The sequence below is a fragment of the Typopeltis vanoorti genome, chromosome 14 (assembly GCF_054136105.1).
Source record: "Typopeltis vanoorti isolate ZY-2024b chromosome 14, IOZ_Tvanoo_1.0, whole genome shotgun sequence".
NCBI classification, from domain to species: domain Eukaryota; kingdom Metazoa; phylum Arthropoda; class Arachnida; order Uropygi; family Thelyphonidae; genus Typopeltis; species Typopeltis vanoorti.
In genome coordinates, this window is record NC_143562.1 from 71,274,527 (window position 1) to 71,295,637 (window position 21,111).

The 21,111-nt window shown below is 35.6% G+C and overlaps 1 protein-coding gene across 1 annotated transcript; it reads left to right on the plus strand.

Annotated features, from left to right (window-relative positions):
* The first annotated feature begins 1,756 nt into the window (after positions 1 to 1,756).
* Positions 1,757 to 21,001, plus strand: LOC150099618 (uncharacterized). The gene is made up of 6 exons (XM_090404222.1): positions 1,757 to 2,151; positions 2,502 to 2,557; positions 13,656 to 13,763; positions 19,250 to 19,285; positions 20,431 to 20,472; positions 20,740 to 21,001. Exons 1-6 carry the CDS (start codon positions 2,013 to 2,015, stop codon positions 20,839 to 20,841), a joined length of 483 nt encoding a protein of 160 aa, XP_090260348.1. The 5' UTR covers positions 1,757 to 2,012; the 3' UTR covers positions 20,842 to 21,001.
* Positions 21,002 to 21,111: the final 110 nt, after the last annotated feature.

Here is a 21,111-nt window from a genome sequence, read left to right on the forward strand (position 1 = left end):
TAGGTTTTTCTGTGTGGCGGGAGAAAATATATTCCCAGTTGAAAAGAAACTCAATGGATTTTATAAGTCCGGCTTGCGAGTACTATCAGTTCGAGTTCGATGTACCTCATCGATAATTCTTGCTTCTTAGAGTGAATATGAGTGAGTATTTCCAATATGAGTTAATGTGAGTATTTCCAATCCTGACAATTACATTTTATATAAGCGCCGTCTCTTTCTCGTGATAGTGCAATAGATTATCTCTTCCCAGTTGGAAATGTCAGTTATTACTTTAAAATACCCTACAATTTTATAATGATTTGCAATAAATTCAACTTAACATAAATTTCAGTATTGATGATCATATTACAGTGCAGAGATGTTTTATATCTGCAGAAATCGGCTTTTAACATGTCTTCGTTTAGGATAAATATTGCTTAAGATCACCAGAAGAATGATGAAACAAATGCATTCCTGTTATTTCATAGAGTATGGCGCAAAAAAGTGCTCATACTTCTACATCCCTTTCAGTACAGGCGCTCTTAGATATCTGGTTCGAATGGTGTTAACGTTGGAAGAAAAGGCGTTTATTTTTGAGCATTATTCTCGTTCAAACGGAGTTTGAGGAACAAATGGTTCAAGTTTACGACATGTTTGTGAGCAGTTTGTTCATCGTTTCCGTACGCGTGCCCCATGAAATAGTGTTATCATTGCCTTAATCGAGAGATTCCGACAGAAAATCCTTAAGACATGAGTGCCTTTTCTTATGTCATTCAGATGGATCCGTGTTTTACAGCAAAGGAAAGATCAGTGCTTCCTCCGTAATGTCTGGTTCTCGGACGAAGTGCATCTAAGCGGGCATGTAAACAGACGAAGCTACAGGTTCTTGTTTTCTGGAGGCCTGAATTTGCCCAAGAGAAACCCTCTTCACAGCGAGAAGGTTATCGCATGGTGTGCAGTTTCGTGCCATGACATAACTGGGCCCTACTTCACTGAAGAGGGTAGTGTAAGCGTGACCTTGAATAGCGTACGCTACATCGAGAATGTGTTGGTTCCGTTCAATCAGGATTTGCATAAGATGTGTCGTGCAAAAAAAAAAAAAAAACATTCCATTTCATGTTCAGATATTCCAATAGGACGGAGCAACATGTCGTACATCACGTGGTTCTGGAGTCTATTTATCAGAACACTTCGCCGGGTACTCTTCACGTTCTCCTCACCTCACGTCACTTGGTGCTTCGTTTGGGGTATGCTGAAGGAATGGGTATTCCAACATGACCCGCCTTCAAACCTTGAAGAACTGAGGGATAGAATTACACGATATGTCCAGCAGATGACCCAACCCTTGTTGTCGAAGTTGACAGAGAACTTTCGCATGAGCTAAGAAACCTGTCTTGAAAGACAGGTTTCTTAGCTCATTATAGTTAGAATAAGATGCCCATTTCGAGCACATATTCTAACGTCTTTAATGCTTTATTCGACCAAGATCCCACCAACAGCTGTAGATGTACATATCCTCACGTGTAACCATATATTTTTTTGTTAATATACCCGTTTAATCAATAATATATATCGTTGTAGTTATTCAGTTATGGTTTTTTGCGCCATACTATATTAACTGCGGATATCATCGACGAAAACTTCGTCCCCTTTTTAACTAGTACTGTGTCGCTATGAAATGTAGACGTTATTGAGAGATTATTCACTTCCTGACAATTATATTTGAAGGAAGTGAATATTATATTAGTCTTAGAGCAGACATGAAATGAACAAACACTTTACTAATGTAGCCACCACGATAACGCTATCAACACCAGCCTTTTAGGAAGTAAAGGTCTACTTGTTGCTAATTATTATTAATATTACCAAGAATTTTCAAAGGTCCTTTAAGTTCTTCGTATTCACTTTCGATTTCACATGTGCTGACTTACTCGATAATGTTCGTTTCTCCCTATACTATAAAATAATCTTACAAATGAATAATACTGTCAGTGTATCGGATTTGTTGTGTTAACATTACTGAAGGCTCAAGAATGGATTTCAAAATTCTTCTAGTGACTTTCTTATCCATATCCGTTTCTGTATTGGGAAAACCTAGAGAGGAAGAGGATCTGCCATCCTATAACACGCGCCATAATGACCCTAGTCATCCATTAACTGGCATACTATGCGGTAAGTTTAAGAACATTACGAAGTATTTAACTGCAATGATTTTGTTCATGCCCATTCTGATCCTCGGATTATAGTCTTGTTTAGACCCATTTCATTATTTAGCGTAACAAATATTACAATAATTAAAAGTGCACAATACCTTATTGCGAATTGTGAATAATTACTTTTTTGTATATTGGAAATCAACAAAAAATGCATACAATCAACCATTGTTTTAATAGGCTTAATTGTTATTAAGGACATACTAAAGACAAAAATAAAATGTTTTCGCCTGCGAATAGTGTAATGATTTATTTTCCTTATTTAAAAGTATAAGTTCTTTATCTAATTAGATCATTTCTTTGTATCAGGTAGCAGAGGACAGAAGACAATGACAGCATTGTGCTTCGACTTAACAACTGGTTCTGTAAGTTTTTAACTGTTAAAAACTGTTAAGAGAGAAACAATTTATAGATTTATTTCCTTCACATCTACATTTAGCGTATGTAGTGAATAATTGGACTGAGTACCATCGCAATGTTTCTATTACCATCATTTGGATGGAAAGGGCGTCAAATCCTGTTTTAAATGTGGGAAACCTTTATGAATGATTTCAGCTGAATTTGAGTTAGCAGACCTAATAGGGAAACGTCAGAACTCTCTGAATTCATGTAAAAAAACAGTCGAACTGGCCATAGGAGGGGATGCGTTATTAAACACTTTAGAATTATAAATATGATTAACCGTTTTCTTCTTATTCAAATCAGGGAGGTAGATAACAAATAAATCGGGGCTAAGAGATAGATATACGTAAAATAATGAGATTTGAAGTTAATTACTAATAACGGTTAGTGGTAAAATATATTCTACCACTAACTGTCACTAAATGTTTTTAGTAAACCTGTTCAACGTTTAGCAAATGAGCTATTGTTTACCTAAAAAGTGTAAAGGTAAAATCGAGAACGTTTTTACTAGAGAGAGAGAGAGAGAGAGAGAGAGAGAGAGGGGGGGGGGCAAATGTGATGATAGATTTATTTGTACGCCATACGCAGAAAAATATAAATTAAAGGGAATGATGCAAAAGAAGTAATTTGAGGGCAGGAAATCTAAATATGGAATTTTGTTTAACTGAACAGTATTATTTAGTAGAAAATAGCTGAGTTTTCTTTGGTAGATGAAGTGCAGGTCCATAGATTGACTGTGTGATAAACATAATTTTACGCTTTGTATTATTCGTGTTTAATAGCAATCATTTTGTCGGTAAGATGGGTGGTGAGTGTTAGTGTAAATTAGCTCGCAGGATGTAATTCGTGTGTAAATAATCTAAGAACTTTGCGAAGTCTGAAAGAAAAATGAACAACACTAGCATAAACACCCCTCAGAAATTCTGAGGAGGTTATGTTATGTTAAATGCTATATCAAAGAAATACTGTACTTATTAAATGGTGTACTGTTTGATAGCTAGGAAATCATAGAGGAAATAGAGCTCTCCAATGTATATAACTGTGATTTCAGAAATATACAGAATCAGTTAGTTAAAAACTAGAATGGCATTATTCACTGAAGAAATTAAGGAATGCACTATGGATATTCCTGAATCGTACCTTAAACAGACATACTTGATATTGAAGTGGATAATGCAAATCATAAACTTGTGAGACTATATCGAATGAGGGGGAAGTCACTGGTCATAAGTACAGTGACGTCCCCCTCATTCGGTACAAGTTCTTAACCTTATTTGGTTAAGAACTTGTACCGAATCGCTGATATTATTATTATTATTATTATTATTATTATTATTATTATTATTATTATTATTATTATTATTATTATTATTATTATTATCTTCACATCAGAAACATTCAAAAATACTGGCTGACCCAGCAAGCTTATCTGAAGGAAGATATAGACAACATTTGTAGCTCAAGAGCCTATGTAGCACAGTGGATGTGGCGTTTGCATACCACGGCGCTTGGCCGCACAAAGGAAGACTTGATTTTCGGTCTAGTCGGCGACTAGAGGAAATTTTTCCAAGCCTTTTTTCGATCGGTTCCCGAGTTAGTCGATCTCTGGCACGAGCAAGCGGGTTTTTCGTCCCGTAAACTCAAGAAAATCGACCGTAGAACCCACATTATTTCAGACATTAAATACGAGTGTTAGGGTTAGGGACCACGAGATGGTGGAACTTGTTGAGCCGTCTCTCTTCACTGCGTGCCGCTTAATTAGTGATATGGGCCAGCTAACTGCTAACTATGATTGGGTACCAGTGGAGATTGAACTGCCCACTCAGTCTCCAAAAGTTAGATAGGGCTAAAAACGGCCTTGCCTACTCCCTATATATACGGGAATAAAAAGGCGTTAACTGTTTTTTTTTTTTTACAAGTATCTACGACAAACGAAGTGGCAACCATCTACCAAATGCCATACTTCCAACAACACAAACACCACAGACAAACAAAACGAGGCGGTGGTATAATAATATTTACCAAACATAAACTAGAAGTAACAGAAATAAACTATAAACTAGAATACGCGGAAAACATATGCATCGAAATTAAAAACATCAAACAAGAAACTCCTTGATAATAATCGCAATATACAGACCACCCAACTTAATCACCACAAAGTTTCTTGATGAATTAAACAGATGGCTCTCAGCCACGAAAGAAGGCGCTGCGGAATACTTGATAATAATAGGACACATGAATATAAACATTAGGAACATTAATAACAACACTGAACAATACCTAGACCTCTTATCAGTATATAACATAGCCCCGTGCATACAGTCGTACACACGAGAAGAGATAGTCGGAAATATAACCTCATCCTGTATTGACCATAAAAATATACGGACCCCTCCAAACAGTCACACAGCAGCCGTCATAACGTGCAAACCGGCAGGCCATTATTTCACAGCATTAACACGTTAACACAGAACCAGAATCCATAAACATCACTGAGACTACAAAACAGTATTATAGCATTCTAAACGAAACAATAGTAAACGTTGAATTCAGAAAAACAGACTGGTTGCAAATAGCATCTGTAGACTCTGTGTAGCTATTTTTGATAATCTTAAGCTTGCATTTAACAAAATATATAATAAAACAATAACAAAAATAAAAATACGCTCCCAAACCAAACAGAATCCATGGATAACACACAACAACATATTAACAGACGTAAAAAGAAAAGATGCCCTATGGAAACAACTTAAGAAGTCTCCGAACAATATCGCTTTAACAGCTGAATACAAAAGAAAACGGAATCTCCTAACAACACAGATTAGAACGCAAAAAGAAACTACTACAGCAACAAATTAATACTAGCTCAGAATGACATAAAAGAAACCTGGCACCTGATTAATAAAATGCTGGATAATACACACAAAAACACTGCCTCAGAAACAATAAAACACAGCTTTGCTTGCGATCCCAAATCCCTCAAACAGTTGGCAAACAACTTTAATCAGCACTTCGTGAACTGTCCAAAAACTACAAGAAACAACCTTTCCTCACACAAACGAACATTCTCCGCTAGGTCCACGAGCAACTCAGTCGATGCAGTTCCCCACAGTAACAAACGAAGAAATATCACTGAATTCAACAAATTAATCCCAACAAAGGAACCGCGATAGACGGAATCAGACCAAAAGACATCAAGAACACTCAACCAGCCTATGACCAGTTATACAAAAACTGTTAAATAAAATCTTCGAAACGGGACACATACCTGAAACACTAAAGACTGCATTAATCACACCCATACAGAAACATGGGAAAAGAAAAATTATAAGTAATTAGAGACCCATCACCACATTGTCTGTGATCAACTAAATCATGGAGCGCATCGTGCATTGCAAACTCTCCACATACATTGAAAAATTTCAAATCCTACCCAAAACATAATATGGCTTTCAAAACATTAAAGGAACAGCAACATTCCTGGAAGATTTCATAGACCTAATAAACGCTGCATTGGATAAAAACAGAATAACATTAGTCGTATTCATTGACCTAACAAAAGCATTTGACACATTAACACACAAAACCTATTTATAATAACACAAAAAACCTTATTAACTAAACTAACGCATATCGGAATCGGAGGTCGTCTACTCCAGTGGTTTAAAGCATACATGGAAAACAGGAAGCACATCATACGTATAGGATCAGCGTACAGCGGGGTACTGATAACCTGTGGAGTATCGCAAGGAGCTGTCCTATCTCGCATTCTATTTAACATATACACACACGACATAAGCCATCTTGCCTTAAAAAATAAAGTCTTTCAGTACGCAGACGACAGGGCCATAGTATCCATTCACAACAATGCAAATATCGCTTACACAAATATGCAACACGACATCAATCAAATCACTAACTGCCTATAGAAACAAAATATCTCACTATCAGCGAAATTCACCCACCTATACACAAAGTGCTGAAACTAAAACTAGAACTATCACATAGGTGAAAACAACACGCTATCTCGGACTTCACTTCGATGATGATCAAAGTTGGAATAGCCGTATAAACTACCTACACACCAAGCTTAGGATAATAGCAAGCGAACTATACAGATTAAAAAAGATAGCTCCGACACACATAAAAATACTGATCTATAAAGCATTATGTGAAAACGTTTTAAGATACGCAATCACATCATATGCATTCTGAGCAGGCTACAGACTTAACAAATTACAACGGTTGCAAGATAAAATGGTAAAACTGATATTCTAGGAACAACCCACACGTATGCAAGCAGCATGGAAACAATACAAAATATTTAAGGTGAAACGCTTATGCTACTACACAGTCATGTTAAATCGTTATTACAGCCCAACCTATAGAGTAACCAGAACAACATATCAGATAACAAGACCACACTCAACAAACTCCATAAAATATAAGTACAACAATCAAACACCCACTATGGCAAATCCACCCGAAACGTCTACGTACCTGACATGATAAACAAACTGCCGTTCGACGACAGAAACCTACGGACATACAGAGAGCTGAAACAAGCGCTATATAAATATTATAGCGAGAAAGAAAATTAGAGAAATTGCTGTGTCTCTCTGTCTCTCTCTCTCTCTCTCTCTCTCTCTCTCTCTCTCTCTCTCTCTCACACACACACACACACACACACACACACACACACACACACACACACACACACACACACACACACACACACACAACCTATGACAAACCCCTCTCAAAAACACCACTACAAGGATACAAACAAACACACTATGTCTAAATCCAACCCTATTTGCAAAAAGAAAAATGTTAAACTGTATAACAGAAGTTGAAGCCTTCCAAGCCCGTACCAGCAAAGAGTAAAATCAACACCTGGCTTACGACCAGTATAGAAACATAACCCCGAAACTACCGAAATTTCCTCAGATTAGCTCTGCAAGGCTTCCAGGAAGAAATCAGAAATGCCTCCCAAACTAGTATTATTATATTAGTTATTCATTCAAAAAAATCTACATAATCTGTTAATATTATAACATGCGTTGTAAATGCACAATACAGCGTCAAAGAGTGTTATTGAAAATTTTTAACTGAAATCCAATGTAGAAAAGTTTTGTTAAATTACAGTATACTCAAGATGACTATTGTATGTATATACAGGGTGTTCGGGATAAATTTGACATATTTATAATTAATTATATTTTTCCGTAAGTTACATGTATTAACACACACTTCTCTTCATTTAAGTTTGGACCCTTCTTCATTCATATACAAGATGTCAGAAAGGATGGATAGCTGGAACCCACCTGAATCATGGAAGAGAATAACTTGTATCATGATGATTCGTGCCCGCCATCAAAATAAGGATATTACGACTGCTGCCCAATGCTCCCTGAATACAGTAAAAACAATCAGGCATGAACTAGAGACTTGCAATGGTGACTACGAGGATGTAGCAAGAAGAAAGATCCCTAGCAGACGATCTGATTGCGTTCGTACAGCAGAATTCCTCGCAAATCTGCAGGAACAGGTGTTGAAGAACCCTGGCATTGGAATTCGGGCTTTGTTCGTGGAGTTGCTAACTGTAGTCAAGCCCTGGATAACAAGGGTAGCCAATGGTAGGCCGTATGTATGGCAGCAGGATTCGGCCCCTTGCCACACCTCTGGGAAAAGTCAAAAATGGTTGTCTGAAAATTTCTACGACTTCACCAGTCCAAATGTTTGGCCTCCAAACTCCCCAGACCTTAACCCCATGGATTATTTTGTATGGGGCGCAGTTGAAAAAGACACCAATCGCACTTCCAGTAATACAAAAGCCCAGTTAATGGATAAAATTAAAACAGTTTTTGCGGCCCTTCCCAGGGAGACTGTAGCATCAGCTTGTTCGAGGTTCCGAAGCAGAATTGAAGCTGTGATCGATGCTAATTGTGGTTATTTTGAGTAAATCTTGTTGATAGTATTGTAATTAACTCTGCCTGTAATGTTTTTTTGTCAATTCATTAAATTTAATAGATACAAAGAAGATTTTCTTTTTCCTTACGAAACTGTCAAATTTATCCCGAACACCTTGTATATGTGTGTGTAAATATTTTAGGAATGAACAAAAATATTATTTATTAAAAAAATTATTATTATTATTTAAAAATATTATTAACCGCAAGTATCCGTTATTCACAATTGTAATGTGTTATAAATATTTAAGGTGAAATATGTATGCCACATAATAAAATGTTAAAAAAAAATAATAAAAATAAAAATGTTACGAGAGATTTCTGAGAAGCAGGGAGTCACTGATTCAGGCCGTACATTACAGGCACTAGCTATCATACTTATTCTTGAAGTCATTTAAACTGTTTGCACATGTCACAACCGATGGAAATCACGCACCACCCTGTGAAAGAAAAATCTAACTCTCAGCCCCTTCTTAGACGCATTCATTCTCAGCTTCCAACCATGCCCTCTTGTCCTTTTCCCACTGTCCATAAACTGAAAATTTTCATCAACTGAAATCCTGTATGACTTTCAGAAGTTTGTAAGTCTCGATCATATCATCCCTCTTTCTCCCGTTTGAGGAGTCTCTGCAGACTACACTCTGTCTACAATCTGTCTTTATAAGCAGTATTCCGTAATCATGATATCAATTTTAACACACTGATTGACACTCTCTCTCTCTCTCTCTCTCTCTCTCTCTTCACTATATCACAATAACAATGGAAATCAGGAGACCGGACTTGCGCACAATAGTCCAAGTGAAGTCTTATCAAGGCCTTGTGAGGAGGCAAAATGACATTCGAGATTCCTATCCTCATCAGTTTCTTCAAGCATAATTCAAGCAATATCATACGCCATTGGATATTATTCAGGTCAAAGTGAATAATTTTACATTTACTCACATGGAACTGACACCCATTTTCTCATGCCCACAATTCCAGCCAATTCAAATTATTCTGCAAGTAATGCATATTAGCCACATTCCTGGTTACCCTACCTATCTTTGCACCATCATCAAATAGCTGCATGTTGGTTGTGAAATACTTTCCGATATCATTAATGTACACTCATTGTGTAATTCTCTAGTGCATTATACATGTAGACCTCTGTACATATGTTTGATAGGTCCGAAACGGAAGAACACAAAGTGAAAACGTTCTCTCCTCTTAAACATTTCCATGATAAAGCCCATTCCGTTCATTAATACAGTTACATAGCATTGTTTCTCTTACGCTCACGTTCTCACCATTCCTTCCTTTATAATTTAGTTTCTCTGATTCTCTGTGTTAGGTCTCATACCATTAATTATTTTTATAGACTCCTGATACGTATAAAGGTATATAAATAAGTAGCTCTACAATTTCGTATATACTGTAGCTCTATACCGATATCGAGGACCATGGTAAAGTGCAGATTAATGTTGTTTTTAATACTCTTCGCCCAGAGTCTTGGTTTGATTCGTTTCGCAAAATCTGATATACAATGTGTTTGCTTGTTTTCAACTCGGATTTTTTATTTTTTATAATTTTATTTTAGTTATTTAGTTTGCATGCGCAATTGTTTTCGGATGATGGCGCAACCGACCTGAAATAGCAAGATTACGTTTTGAGGGTTTTTTTTTTTTTTTTTTTTTTTACCTTTGTGATTTTAGTGTTTTTGTGTTTGGTTTGTTTAGTATGTTTTTTTCATTGACTTTAAATGGTCAAGTTAGGACTGCCTTTCGAGGGCCGCAGACCCAAGATGTGTTTTTCTAATGCATATTTTACTGCTTTGTTTGAACGATTTGGTATTTTACTAGTATTTTTTTTTTTAATATATTGTTTCCTTTATTTTTAAATAGTTATTCCATTGGCTTTAAATGTAAGGTTAGCTATCGGGAGCGACGAGGTGTTTGTTTCTAGACGCACACCTTACTATTAGGTTTCAACGATGTAGTATCTCTTAATCATTTTATTTTATTTATTTATTTTTTATTTATTATTATTATTATTTTTTTTTTTTTTTTGTAGTTTTGAGAAAGAAATTTTTACCGGCATATAATTTACAGTTATCTATAAGGAATTGTTGAACCCATTTTTCTATGGTATATAACGTTAATTATATACCAAAATATACGTCAATTCGGCAAGATAACCAGCATAGTGATACTTTCTGCAATCTTTTTGAGAATTTCCTGTTTTTAAAGAATTCCAAGTACTTTCTACTGTTTGTGTATGGGTTCCCTTATCTGGTTGATGTACAAAGTGTTTGGATTTATTGTCTGTTTCGTGTATGTACCTTTCATCTCCCAAGGAATTGTATGCCGCCAGCAGTAGGTATTATTGTTGAACTTAGTAAGATCTTTTCTTTTATTATTGACAAATATATTTCTTTATTCCTTTCTTGTACTCTTACAAAAACATTTTCCTTCATTATCTTTCAATTCTCTCAAGTCCGATCGGTTAGCCTAGTGGCTATGGGCTTTGCAACCATATGGTTGCATGGTTGCAAACCGTCGACGACGTGAGGAGCTTAAGTATCTTCCTCAGCCATAGCCCAATTAGTATATCTTGGGCGCGGAAAGCAGGATTTTTCCCCCTAGTTTATCTGGGGTTTTTCATCCCGCAAGCAGGCAAACTGGCCCCGTGAACACACACACGGATACAGTCAGGAATAATTAAGACAATCTCTCCAGTCATATTGATAATTCCAGTCTGAATTGTCAGCTATGCCGAACCTGAATAAAAATACGGGGATTCAGGTGGTGCTCTACCTCCCGTAAAACTGGCTCGCGGCCGTTGAATCACCATACGTAATGAATGAATGAATGAATTCTCTCAAATACTCATTATCCTTGTACTCTTCTTCCATTTCTTTATATCCGCTTTCCAAATTTGGATTCTCCTATTTCGACGACTTTGTCTACTCCATTCACCTCTTTGTGAGTTATTGTATGCCCCTTAATACATACGTCCTGCAAAAGGAATTTCAGTCTAATATTGGCTTATTACTGAATTTCAACCCGACTTTGAGAAAAGGTATTTTCAGACAATGGAAAAGCATCCAGAGTACTGTAAATTTACTTAAAGATGCCGTTGACAATTTTGAATTTAGAAACAATGTTCCTGCACATGCAGTCTTTTTGTATTTGCAGCGACATTTATTTTTTCTTTGGTTTTCATATTAGTTGCTTGCGTTGTTAGTTACTTTCGCATTGTAAAGTTAATTTTAAAACAGAATGATCATCCAAAATTTTGAAATAATCAATTCATTCTGAATTATGTCGTACAAATAATATAATGCTCTCTCATAGTCATGACATTGCTACTTTCTTGAAAATTATCGACTCTTGAAGTTGAATTCATTGCATTAATCAAGACACACAACACTTGGAATAGAAATGGCTGCTATTCATTACATTACAATTTATTTATGGCAATTAGAGACGTGATATTTTAGTAAATATCCTTATACGGTTCGTGAGTATATGAAAGTTAAAGTTTTGCCGATGCATATATTGACTTTTGGTTAGTAAACAAACTATGATTTCATATTTATTTTTTGTATATTGAAAATCTTCTTATGTTAGTTTGGAGAGTTTAAACTTTGATCGAGACAGATGAACAAAGAAAAGTAAGGAAATCGTAATTTGTCTATCGATTTTGAGAAGAAGCCGTTCTCGTTACTATTTACCCGACCTTGGGCAATAAGAAGGAAAGTTTTGTCAGATTGACAATGAAACTATTATTGTATACAGAGAGAAGACCACTAAAAGCTAGATAGAAATGATCAAGTTGCCATAATTTCCTTGTTAGAGTCCTCGTTGTTTAGTACATTCAAAGAGAAAATAAAAGTCTAAGTATTAAAATTATTGTTCCATATTTCATACAGAAGAAACGATTTATGTTATTAGCTCTTTGCTAATAAGCTGATCCTGTGGATAGCAGGCAGTTGTTTTATTATAAAGTTAGGTAGAATTCTGAATTCAGTACAATGTTGATGGTCCATAAGTGTATTCGGGTTGAAAAGCCACTTTTATTTCGTAGAATGGAATCTAGTTCTTATTTCAACAAAGTGTTGTTAACTTTCGTCCTATTAGGGTGCTTATGAGAAAAGCTTAAAATGTATCCAGAATAGTTCAATTGCCGAACCATCTTTCCTAAGGTTTGTTTGCCAAAGACAACTTTTGATATGAGAATACTGCAGAACGCTATAAAACTCGAAAAAAAAACTGCCTCGATTGGTCAAATATCAGCTGAATAGAATACCGCTCTGCAAAGGATCATGGATCCAAAATGCGTTTCATTGGAAGCTGTAAAGGATGGGAGTATAACACAAATCTTCTTTCCTTGGCATCTAAAAACAAGCAGTTTTCTCCATACCTTGCATGGGAATATCGAAACTGGAGACTTGAGAAGGGTAAAAAGAAAAGGTCAGATTGGTTCAATGAATATTGATTTCAGTTGGACGAAAATATTATCGTAAATAATAGTCTATCGTACCCATTCTTTTTCTTCAATCACTGGTTAATTTCAACTCCCTGAACAACTCAGAGGCGAATCGGAACGAAACCCCTGCTGCGCATTTCAATGACAACAGAAATAATTTTTCTGTAAGTTAGAATTCTACTGCTACCACATATTATCCTTCCTAAAGATGAATTAGCTTGTTCTATATGAAGACGGTATGATTTTTTTCCCTCACTAATTCGGATTAATCATCGTGTGAAATAGCCGATTCTGCTGGAGAGCGCATGGTAATAAAGACAATATGTTGTGACAACTGTATTAGTTGCTCATACGTAATAGCACTAGAAATTTCTTGAAGTCCATTTATTAATTTGTTAATAATAATTCCCAATTTATTAATTATTTATTTATTGTGTATTAAGTTGCTTTATTCCATTCACAGCATCTGTTATTTTAGTATAAAAATACATAATTAATGATGCTATGTAACAGTCATTATGGACTATAGTTTTGATTATTCATATTACAGCTGATATTTACTGCTTGTGTCTTACTACAACCAAACAAATATTCATATCGATTATTTCGCATATTTTAGTTTCGAAAGCTATTTGACGCTTGTTTGAAGAAGTTTTATCCTAATGAAGAAGACGTGTTCCTAAAGTTTGTTGACAGTTTGTGTGCTGATGATTACAAATTCCAAAAGGTACGCTTTTCACAAGACATTTCCTAAAACTTTTTTACTATTACTATCTATCCTCTGACTCTCCCAGTGATAAACATTCTACTTCTTATGTCATTATATAGAATCTTTCCTACTCTTCATTTACTATATAGATTAGTATCCGGATTACACAATACATGAACATTCAACCCATCTCTATTTATGAACTATCCGTAGTACCTTTTAGAAAAACACATGAATTATTTAAGAGTTTTTTACAAATTAATCATGAACTTTTCTTTGAAATCTGATTCACCCACTCATTTTGACTTTAGATATCCAAATGTTTACAATGATATGAGTACAAATGCAGATTCAGCATTTAACAAAGTAACAACGTATCTGACAATCGTATCACGCTTCCTAAAACATCTTTCGATGATAGAACAGCTCTCTTCAACAACCTTTGATACAAACATAATACCTTTATTATCGTTCATCTGTATGAAAAATGCTCTCCTAAGGCCAAAAATATGTTCTCTGTTCAATAAATATATGAATATTGTTGCTATCGTTTAGTAGGGAAACATCATAGTCATATCATCGCATTGCCGAAGGCAGCTGGAATTTGGTTTGATACTGATGGTGATGGGAAAGTGTGCCGAGAACGCTATCATCGCGGGGATCAAAAGTGTGTCTCAGGTCACGAGACTGAAGTATTGGATGGAACTCGGAATACGAAATAAAATGGGTGTGATGTAACACCAGACTAAAAGTGTTGAACGAAAGAACAGTATGACTAATGTAAAGTATGAACAGTTGGCTGTAATGAGGGAGTTAGTTCTGTTGCAAACAGTGATACAAAAAAGGCGACGCCAGTGCGGAGCGCATGCCGAAATGCCTGGCGATAGACCACTCAGCTGATAACAGAAAGAAAGAAGTGGGAGATAAGAGAAATGAGGGCTTGACCAAGAGAGAAAGAAAAAATCAGAGAGCGAGTGTTCATAAAGTCGATCATGTGATCAATGAGTGTGACAAAATCGTGCACTCCATGGGCGAAAATTAATGATGTTTGTGAAGCTATCAGAGCACAAAAAGATAGGCTGAAAGAAATTATCATAGTGGCTGGAACCATTGATTAAAAAGGGGAAAAGTTGGAATGAGAGAGGACATGAAAGAATTACTAGAAGTAACAAAAGAAAAGAATGAGAAATTTAAGATAGTGAGTCTGTTGCTGCGGTATGACAGAGTAGAACTGAGAAGGAGGGCCATAAATGCATAGCGAATGACTCGACGCGTAGGTTTATGCAGGAAGTGTGGTGTAGAGTTTTTGGATGTGTGGAGTGAGTTTCACGGGCGAAAGGACTTACACAAGAAGGATAGTTTTCATCTGAATGGATTTGTTGGTAGGAGACTGGAAAAAATGTTGTTGAATGAAATAAAAGTGGATGTGCAGAATAAAGGAAACTAGAGTATTTCCGGTGGGGGAGGGGTGGATGGAGATTTTGAGTGGATTCGCAGAAATCAATGAGGCAGTTGAGTATAATATTGTGTATAATATGCCTAGGTTAGTACCACTGGTAACAAACCAGAATGGGACAGTTAGTCTAAAGCGTCAGGATAGCAGCAGGGCCTGAAGGGGCTTTTGCTGTATGTAAACTAATGCCAGGAGCATTCGGAAAACAAGCAGGAGAAATTTGGGCATTGGTTGACTCATCACGGAAAAGGTTTATTGGCAGAAATGAGACATGGCTTACAGAAGATGATATAGTTAGTGTGAGAGAAGGTGAGCGATTACAGTGTGCTCAATAGAGAGAAGGAATGTGAGGAAGGATTATTATTGATGATAGCTGATGAACTACACCCAAAAAGAGTAAACGTTCAATTGCTGGCCAGTGCAAATAGAACATTGGAATTTGTCTGGTGTAAGATTAAGGACAGCAGAACAAAATATACAATTGGATGCTGCTATCGACCAGGGGATGGAAGGAGGAGGAGAGGAGACATGGGAGGAAGGAATTGGAATTTATGCAATTACTAAGGTATAAATTACCTGAGATAGTATGTGATGGGATATACTAGGGGTTAAAGAGTGCACTATATGGTAATTTCATCTGAGTATATGCCTATAAAAATATGACTACGTTGTCACCAATTAATGAGAACTAATGTATGGTCTTGACCTGGGAGGTGGCTTATGGAAATTTCAGTTCAGAAAGTATATATATATATATATATATGAAATTACATGGCTAGTTGGTATGACAAGCTTAGACCGTTGTTTAAATTATTTGCATGTCATGTAAAACTACAAGGGATGGATTTTGATAGTGCATCGAAAGTGGTAAAGGAGTGTTTGAGGGAGATTAACGGCAGACTGCAAGTCACAAGAGTAAATCATTATTAAGCTGCAGATGCAAAATAAAAGTGGAGGAAATTTAAGAATAAAAATGACTTGTATGCACAAGATCAGCACAAAGACAGGCCAGAGGGGTAACTAGTGTGGTAAGAAAGGCAAATGCAGATTATGAAAGGAAGTTCGCAAAGAAGGCTAACGAGAATCCCAAACAATTCTTTCGATATGCTGCAAGCAAAAGAAGGAATGTATATGGTAAAATAATTTTAATTAATGAGGTGGAAGGGAGGTAATTCAATCAGTTGAAATAGTAGAATTAATCAGTGAACACTTGCAAGAGTATATCATCCAGGTGGTGATACAGTAAACAGAGAGAGCGAAAAACTTATGCTGGAACTGAGGTAAATGAAATGGAGGTGCAGAGCACATTACAAAACCTTAATGTGAATACAGCTATGGGATTCGATGGTATTCCAGCTCGAATTATACTTTGTGTAGAGAGGGAACTATCAGTGCCCTATACCATATAGTTTAATCTAAGTCTCATCTCTGGGTTAATCGCGAGGAAGTGGAAAGAGGGGAAAATAGTTCCATCGCATAAAGGAGGCTCCAAAGTTGATGTAGCAAATTACCGATTGATCAGCATATCAGGACTTGTCGAAGTATTAGAGTACTAGTCAAGAGAACAACACAGCAATGGATAGATGGAAATGGGATACTATAAATTGGGGCAGCATGGATTTGTGAAGGGTAGGTCATGCCTTTGTAACTTGCTCACGTTTTATAATACAGTGACAATTGAGTTGGATAAAGATAATAGGTTTACAGTGATACTTCTGGTCTTTTCAAAGGTCTTTGACAGGATACCACCTGGAAATCTAATCAGTAAACTGCAACATAAGTGGATGGATATAGGAATAGTGAGATGGACACAAATGTTGTTGATGGAGAGACATCATATTCAGGAGTAGAGTCCAAACGAAGGCCTGTGGCTAGTGGTGTGTCGCAGGATTCTGTTCTTGGACCGCTACTGTTTAATTTTTTCATTAACGATACAGAAAATGATTTGAGGCATTAGTGAGCTATGAGGGGCTCGCGCGAGCCCATTGTTAAATTTTTCTCAAATTTGAGAGCCTGTTATTCTTCCTGTTTACTTTTTTATTTTTTCAAAAAAATATATATTTTTGAAACATATTAAGCGACAAACTCATACGGTATCCTAACAAAAATTAGTCTATTCGGCAGTGTACAGATTATTCGAATTATTGTTTCAACTCCTCTATAACGAATGCGCCCAAGTGTGAAAATAAAATAAGTGCATGCGCTATCTTTACCCTTCTTCCTTCTGGTAGCTAATCGTATGGTAAAACCAGTAGCATGTTTTATAAAAGATTATAAAAGATTTCATTCTTATTATATTTTGATAGTTAAAAAATGTTTTTCTTGTGTAAGATAAATTAACACAGTAGTTGATTGTGTGCAAATATTTCATGTTTCGATCATGAAATATTTGTTTAAAAATGACAGCCTGTAGAGGGTGATTGTCCTCTCATACTTTTTGATTATTGGAATTTTTGCACAAGCTGTATTAATAAAAGTTTTGGTGTGAAGTAGGTGTTTTTTTTTTTTTTTTGCTCGACGATGCGAGCTCTGTTAAAATTTCCACATAGCTCACCACTGATCTGAGGGGAAAGAGTTCAATTGTTTTCTAATGATAGCAATTTGGGTAGAGCAATTTGTCAGACTAGGCATGTATGTTAGTTTAATTTGGCAAAGTGTAAGGTTATGCCTTTGGGGTTGAAAAGATTACCAGCAGTATACCACAACGGTGAAACTGTACTCCAAGAAATTGACGAAGCCAGAGACTTGGGAGTGTTAGTGGATATGGAGTTAAAGTTCACATCACTTGATTACTGAAGAATACTTTGACAAGTAGAGACAAGCAGACTTTTGCTCCTCTTGACAACTTGGCTACTACGCGCAGATCTGGGAGATCGGGTTTCTTGGTAATGAAGAGGAGGAGGAGAGGATCTAGAGGCGAGTGACCAAGCTCGCAGCAGGTGTATGGAATGAACCTTACGAGAACAGTTTGAAGATTTGTGGATTACAGAAACCGGTTGATGATTGAGACATACATGGTTTTTTACAAGACTAATTCAGAGGAGATTTTTCAGAACAGATCTAGTGGAGAATTAGGGGCCATCCATAGAAACTGAGTTAGGATAATAATAATATATTACTTCGCTTGCTTGCATGTACAACGCATATTAAGATTGACTAGAAATAATGTTAAAGTCTTGAAATAATTTAAACTTGAATTCAGCTGCCTAATAAAATGTCTTTCGGTGTATCACTGGGTAAACATATTTGTACAAAAAAATAATCCCCTCCTAAATCTAAAAATGCATATAAAATCCAAGAATCGGAAGAATTTTACAGCCTCACAATACTGTAAACACGGAGGAAAAAGAGATATAACTTCAAACAAAGTTGCTTCTAAATATAGATGTCAGTGTGAACACAACACGTAACATATGTTCTGTTGAACTAATATTCATCTTTATATCCTCATGAAACTAAAATGGAGACACACACACACACACACACACACACACACACACACACACACACACACACACACACACACACACACACACACACACACACACACACACACACACACACACACACACACACACAGAGACAGATTCATTCTTAAAAATTCCTATACAGTATTTAAAAGCCATCTATTCCATCGCACTCTAAATACCATTATAGATTTGAAATTTAGTATATCATGTTCCAAGTAAGACCTAAGAACAAATAATTTCCTTCGGTCACTCGTTATAGTTACCTCATTAGAATTTGAGATAGAAATCGTAGATTCCTGAAATAGACTCTAAAGCTGGTAAGGGAGAATGCCGAAAATATCACCCTTTTAATCACTAATTAATCCCTTCCTCATATAGTTTATTTTTTCATTTAAAGCGTCACGACTTCCGCTCAATCGGTTGGGTAAACATTCGCCACACGAAATATGTGACTGAGATTATCGTGTAATTGGATTAATTAGTTAATTAATTATATAGTTATAGAAATACTTATATATACACCCATGAAATGAATTAGATGTTTTTGATATATTATTTCATCTCTTTATCTGTCTTTCCAGACATCGCAATGTGTAACCGACAGACTCGATGACTTGGTAAGTAATAAAATGTTGGTGTCTGTATTTGCATTTAACCTAATCCAATTAATTTTATTTCAACAAACGTCTAATGTAGTGAATTAATATTCGAATGGTATATTCATTTTGCCGGCAGGTTATTAAAGTTAGCTATTAGGGAATATTACACATTGTCCCGAACAGTATGACATACATTTCTGTGGAAAAATTATTCACAGAAACAGGGTATGATATATTTATCTTCTCATATATCAGCCTCAACCTACAGCAATAGATATATACCTCTTAGAATTTCCATCTACTCGAGTAACTAACCAAAGCAAAATATATCACGATATCTACGAAAGAAATAAGAATATTTTCATGATAGAGAATGATCGATATCTTTCTTTGCTGACTATCGATAACTTTCATGTACAACATTATGAGTTCTTAATTTTGAATGTGATCAATCCATTCCATTAATATTCGCAAAAATACAACAGATATTTTGCGAAACATTATAATAGCTTGTAAAGGATATCCATCAACATTGTGTTGATAACCTTCAGAATAATTAAATGACCAGTTGGTTTCAAGAATTATAGCTGGCAGTGAATAAAGAAAAAAAAACATAGGAAATTTTCAAATGTAATGAAATGTAAATTCAAATATAAATGTAATGAAAAATTACATCGGCAAAGTGTATATTAAATACAACATTATATCAAAGCCAAATGTTTGTAGAAACTATGAATGTTTCGTAAGTTGACCCGAGAGGTTACGAAAATACAATCCAAACCATAACCTTAGCCTGGGCTACTTAAATGATATGGGCGCTGTCAAAGCGTTCATATATTCCTCCATTATTAGTCCATTTGATAAAGGTTTCACTGGCTTGATAGCTGTTTCTAACTAGTTGGTTCTGTTTCAGAGACCACTATATAAGTAAAAGATCTGCTACAAAAAATAGGCGATTCCCAAGATCACTCTGAACTCACTAAGTAACCCAAATGTTCATTTAACTCATCAATAGTTCTACTCAGTGACAGGCTCACCTTACCGCCTAGCAGAACCGCTCATATTCCAAGATAAATCTTTGAATAACATTTTCTCAACATAGGCTAACAATCCTTTATGATCGATATACTAATATTTTTAAACAAACTTTTTTTTCGTTTCAGCCACCAAAGAACCGAAATATATTCCAGCAATCTCAATTTTCTGTAAGTATTTGATTTATTCTTAATTAATTTTGGATATCTTTATTGATCAAACATATAAAACAAATGAGGAATCACATCCAGCACAACTTAAAAAATATATTATTTATTCAATACATAAACTTAATCTGAAAAGCAGTGGCATTAAAACCAAACCATGTTTGACACCTCATTTTCTTCATATTTGATAATAAAAGTTGAATTTAAATATTTATTTGGCAATATATACATTTAGCAATAATTCGAAGTAATTTAATTTTATTTCTGCAGAAATGTCTTTCATATCTTGAAAAGGAAGGAATCAAAAGGGAAAGAGAGGAAGAAGAAGAACCAGAAAAAAATGACAAATTCTGGGAAACGTTTAAAAAATGAAACGAGAATAAACAGTGTCGTTTTTCATCAATAATTGTCACCGCTAGCACAGTTTTGTAAATCGTGTTCATTGCAATATACCTTCATTGCACTTTGGCATTAGAAAATAATCACGTGTCATTTTCTCCATTTTCGGAAATAAATAACCATACAAAAGCTATTTTTAAGAGCTAAAATGATTTTTGAACACTAATATATACACATTTATATTTATATTATTGTTGTTTTCACCTCGCAAAACTATAGAAACCCGAGAGACTCATTTGATTC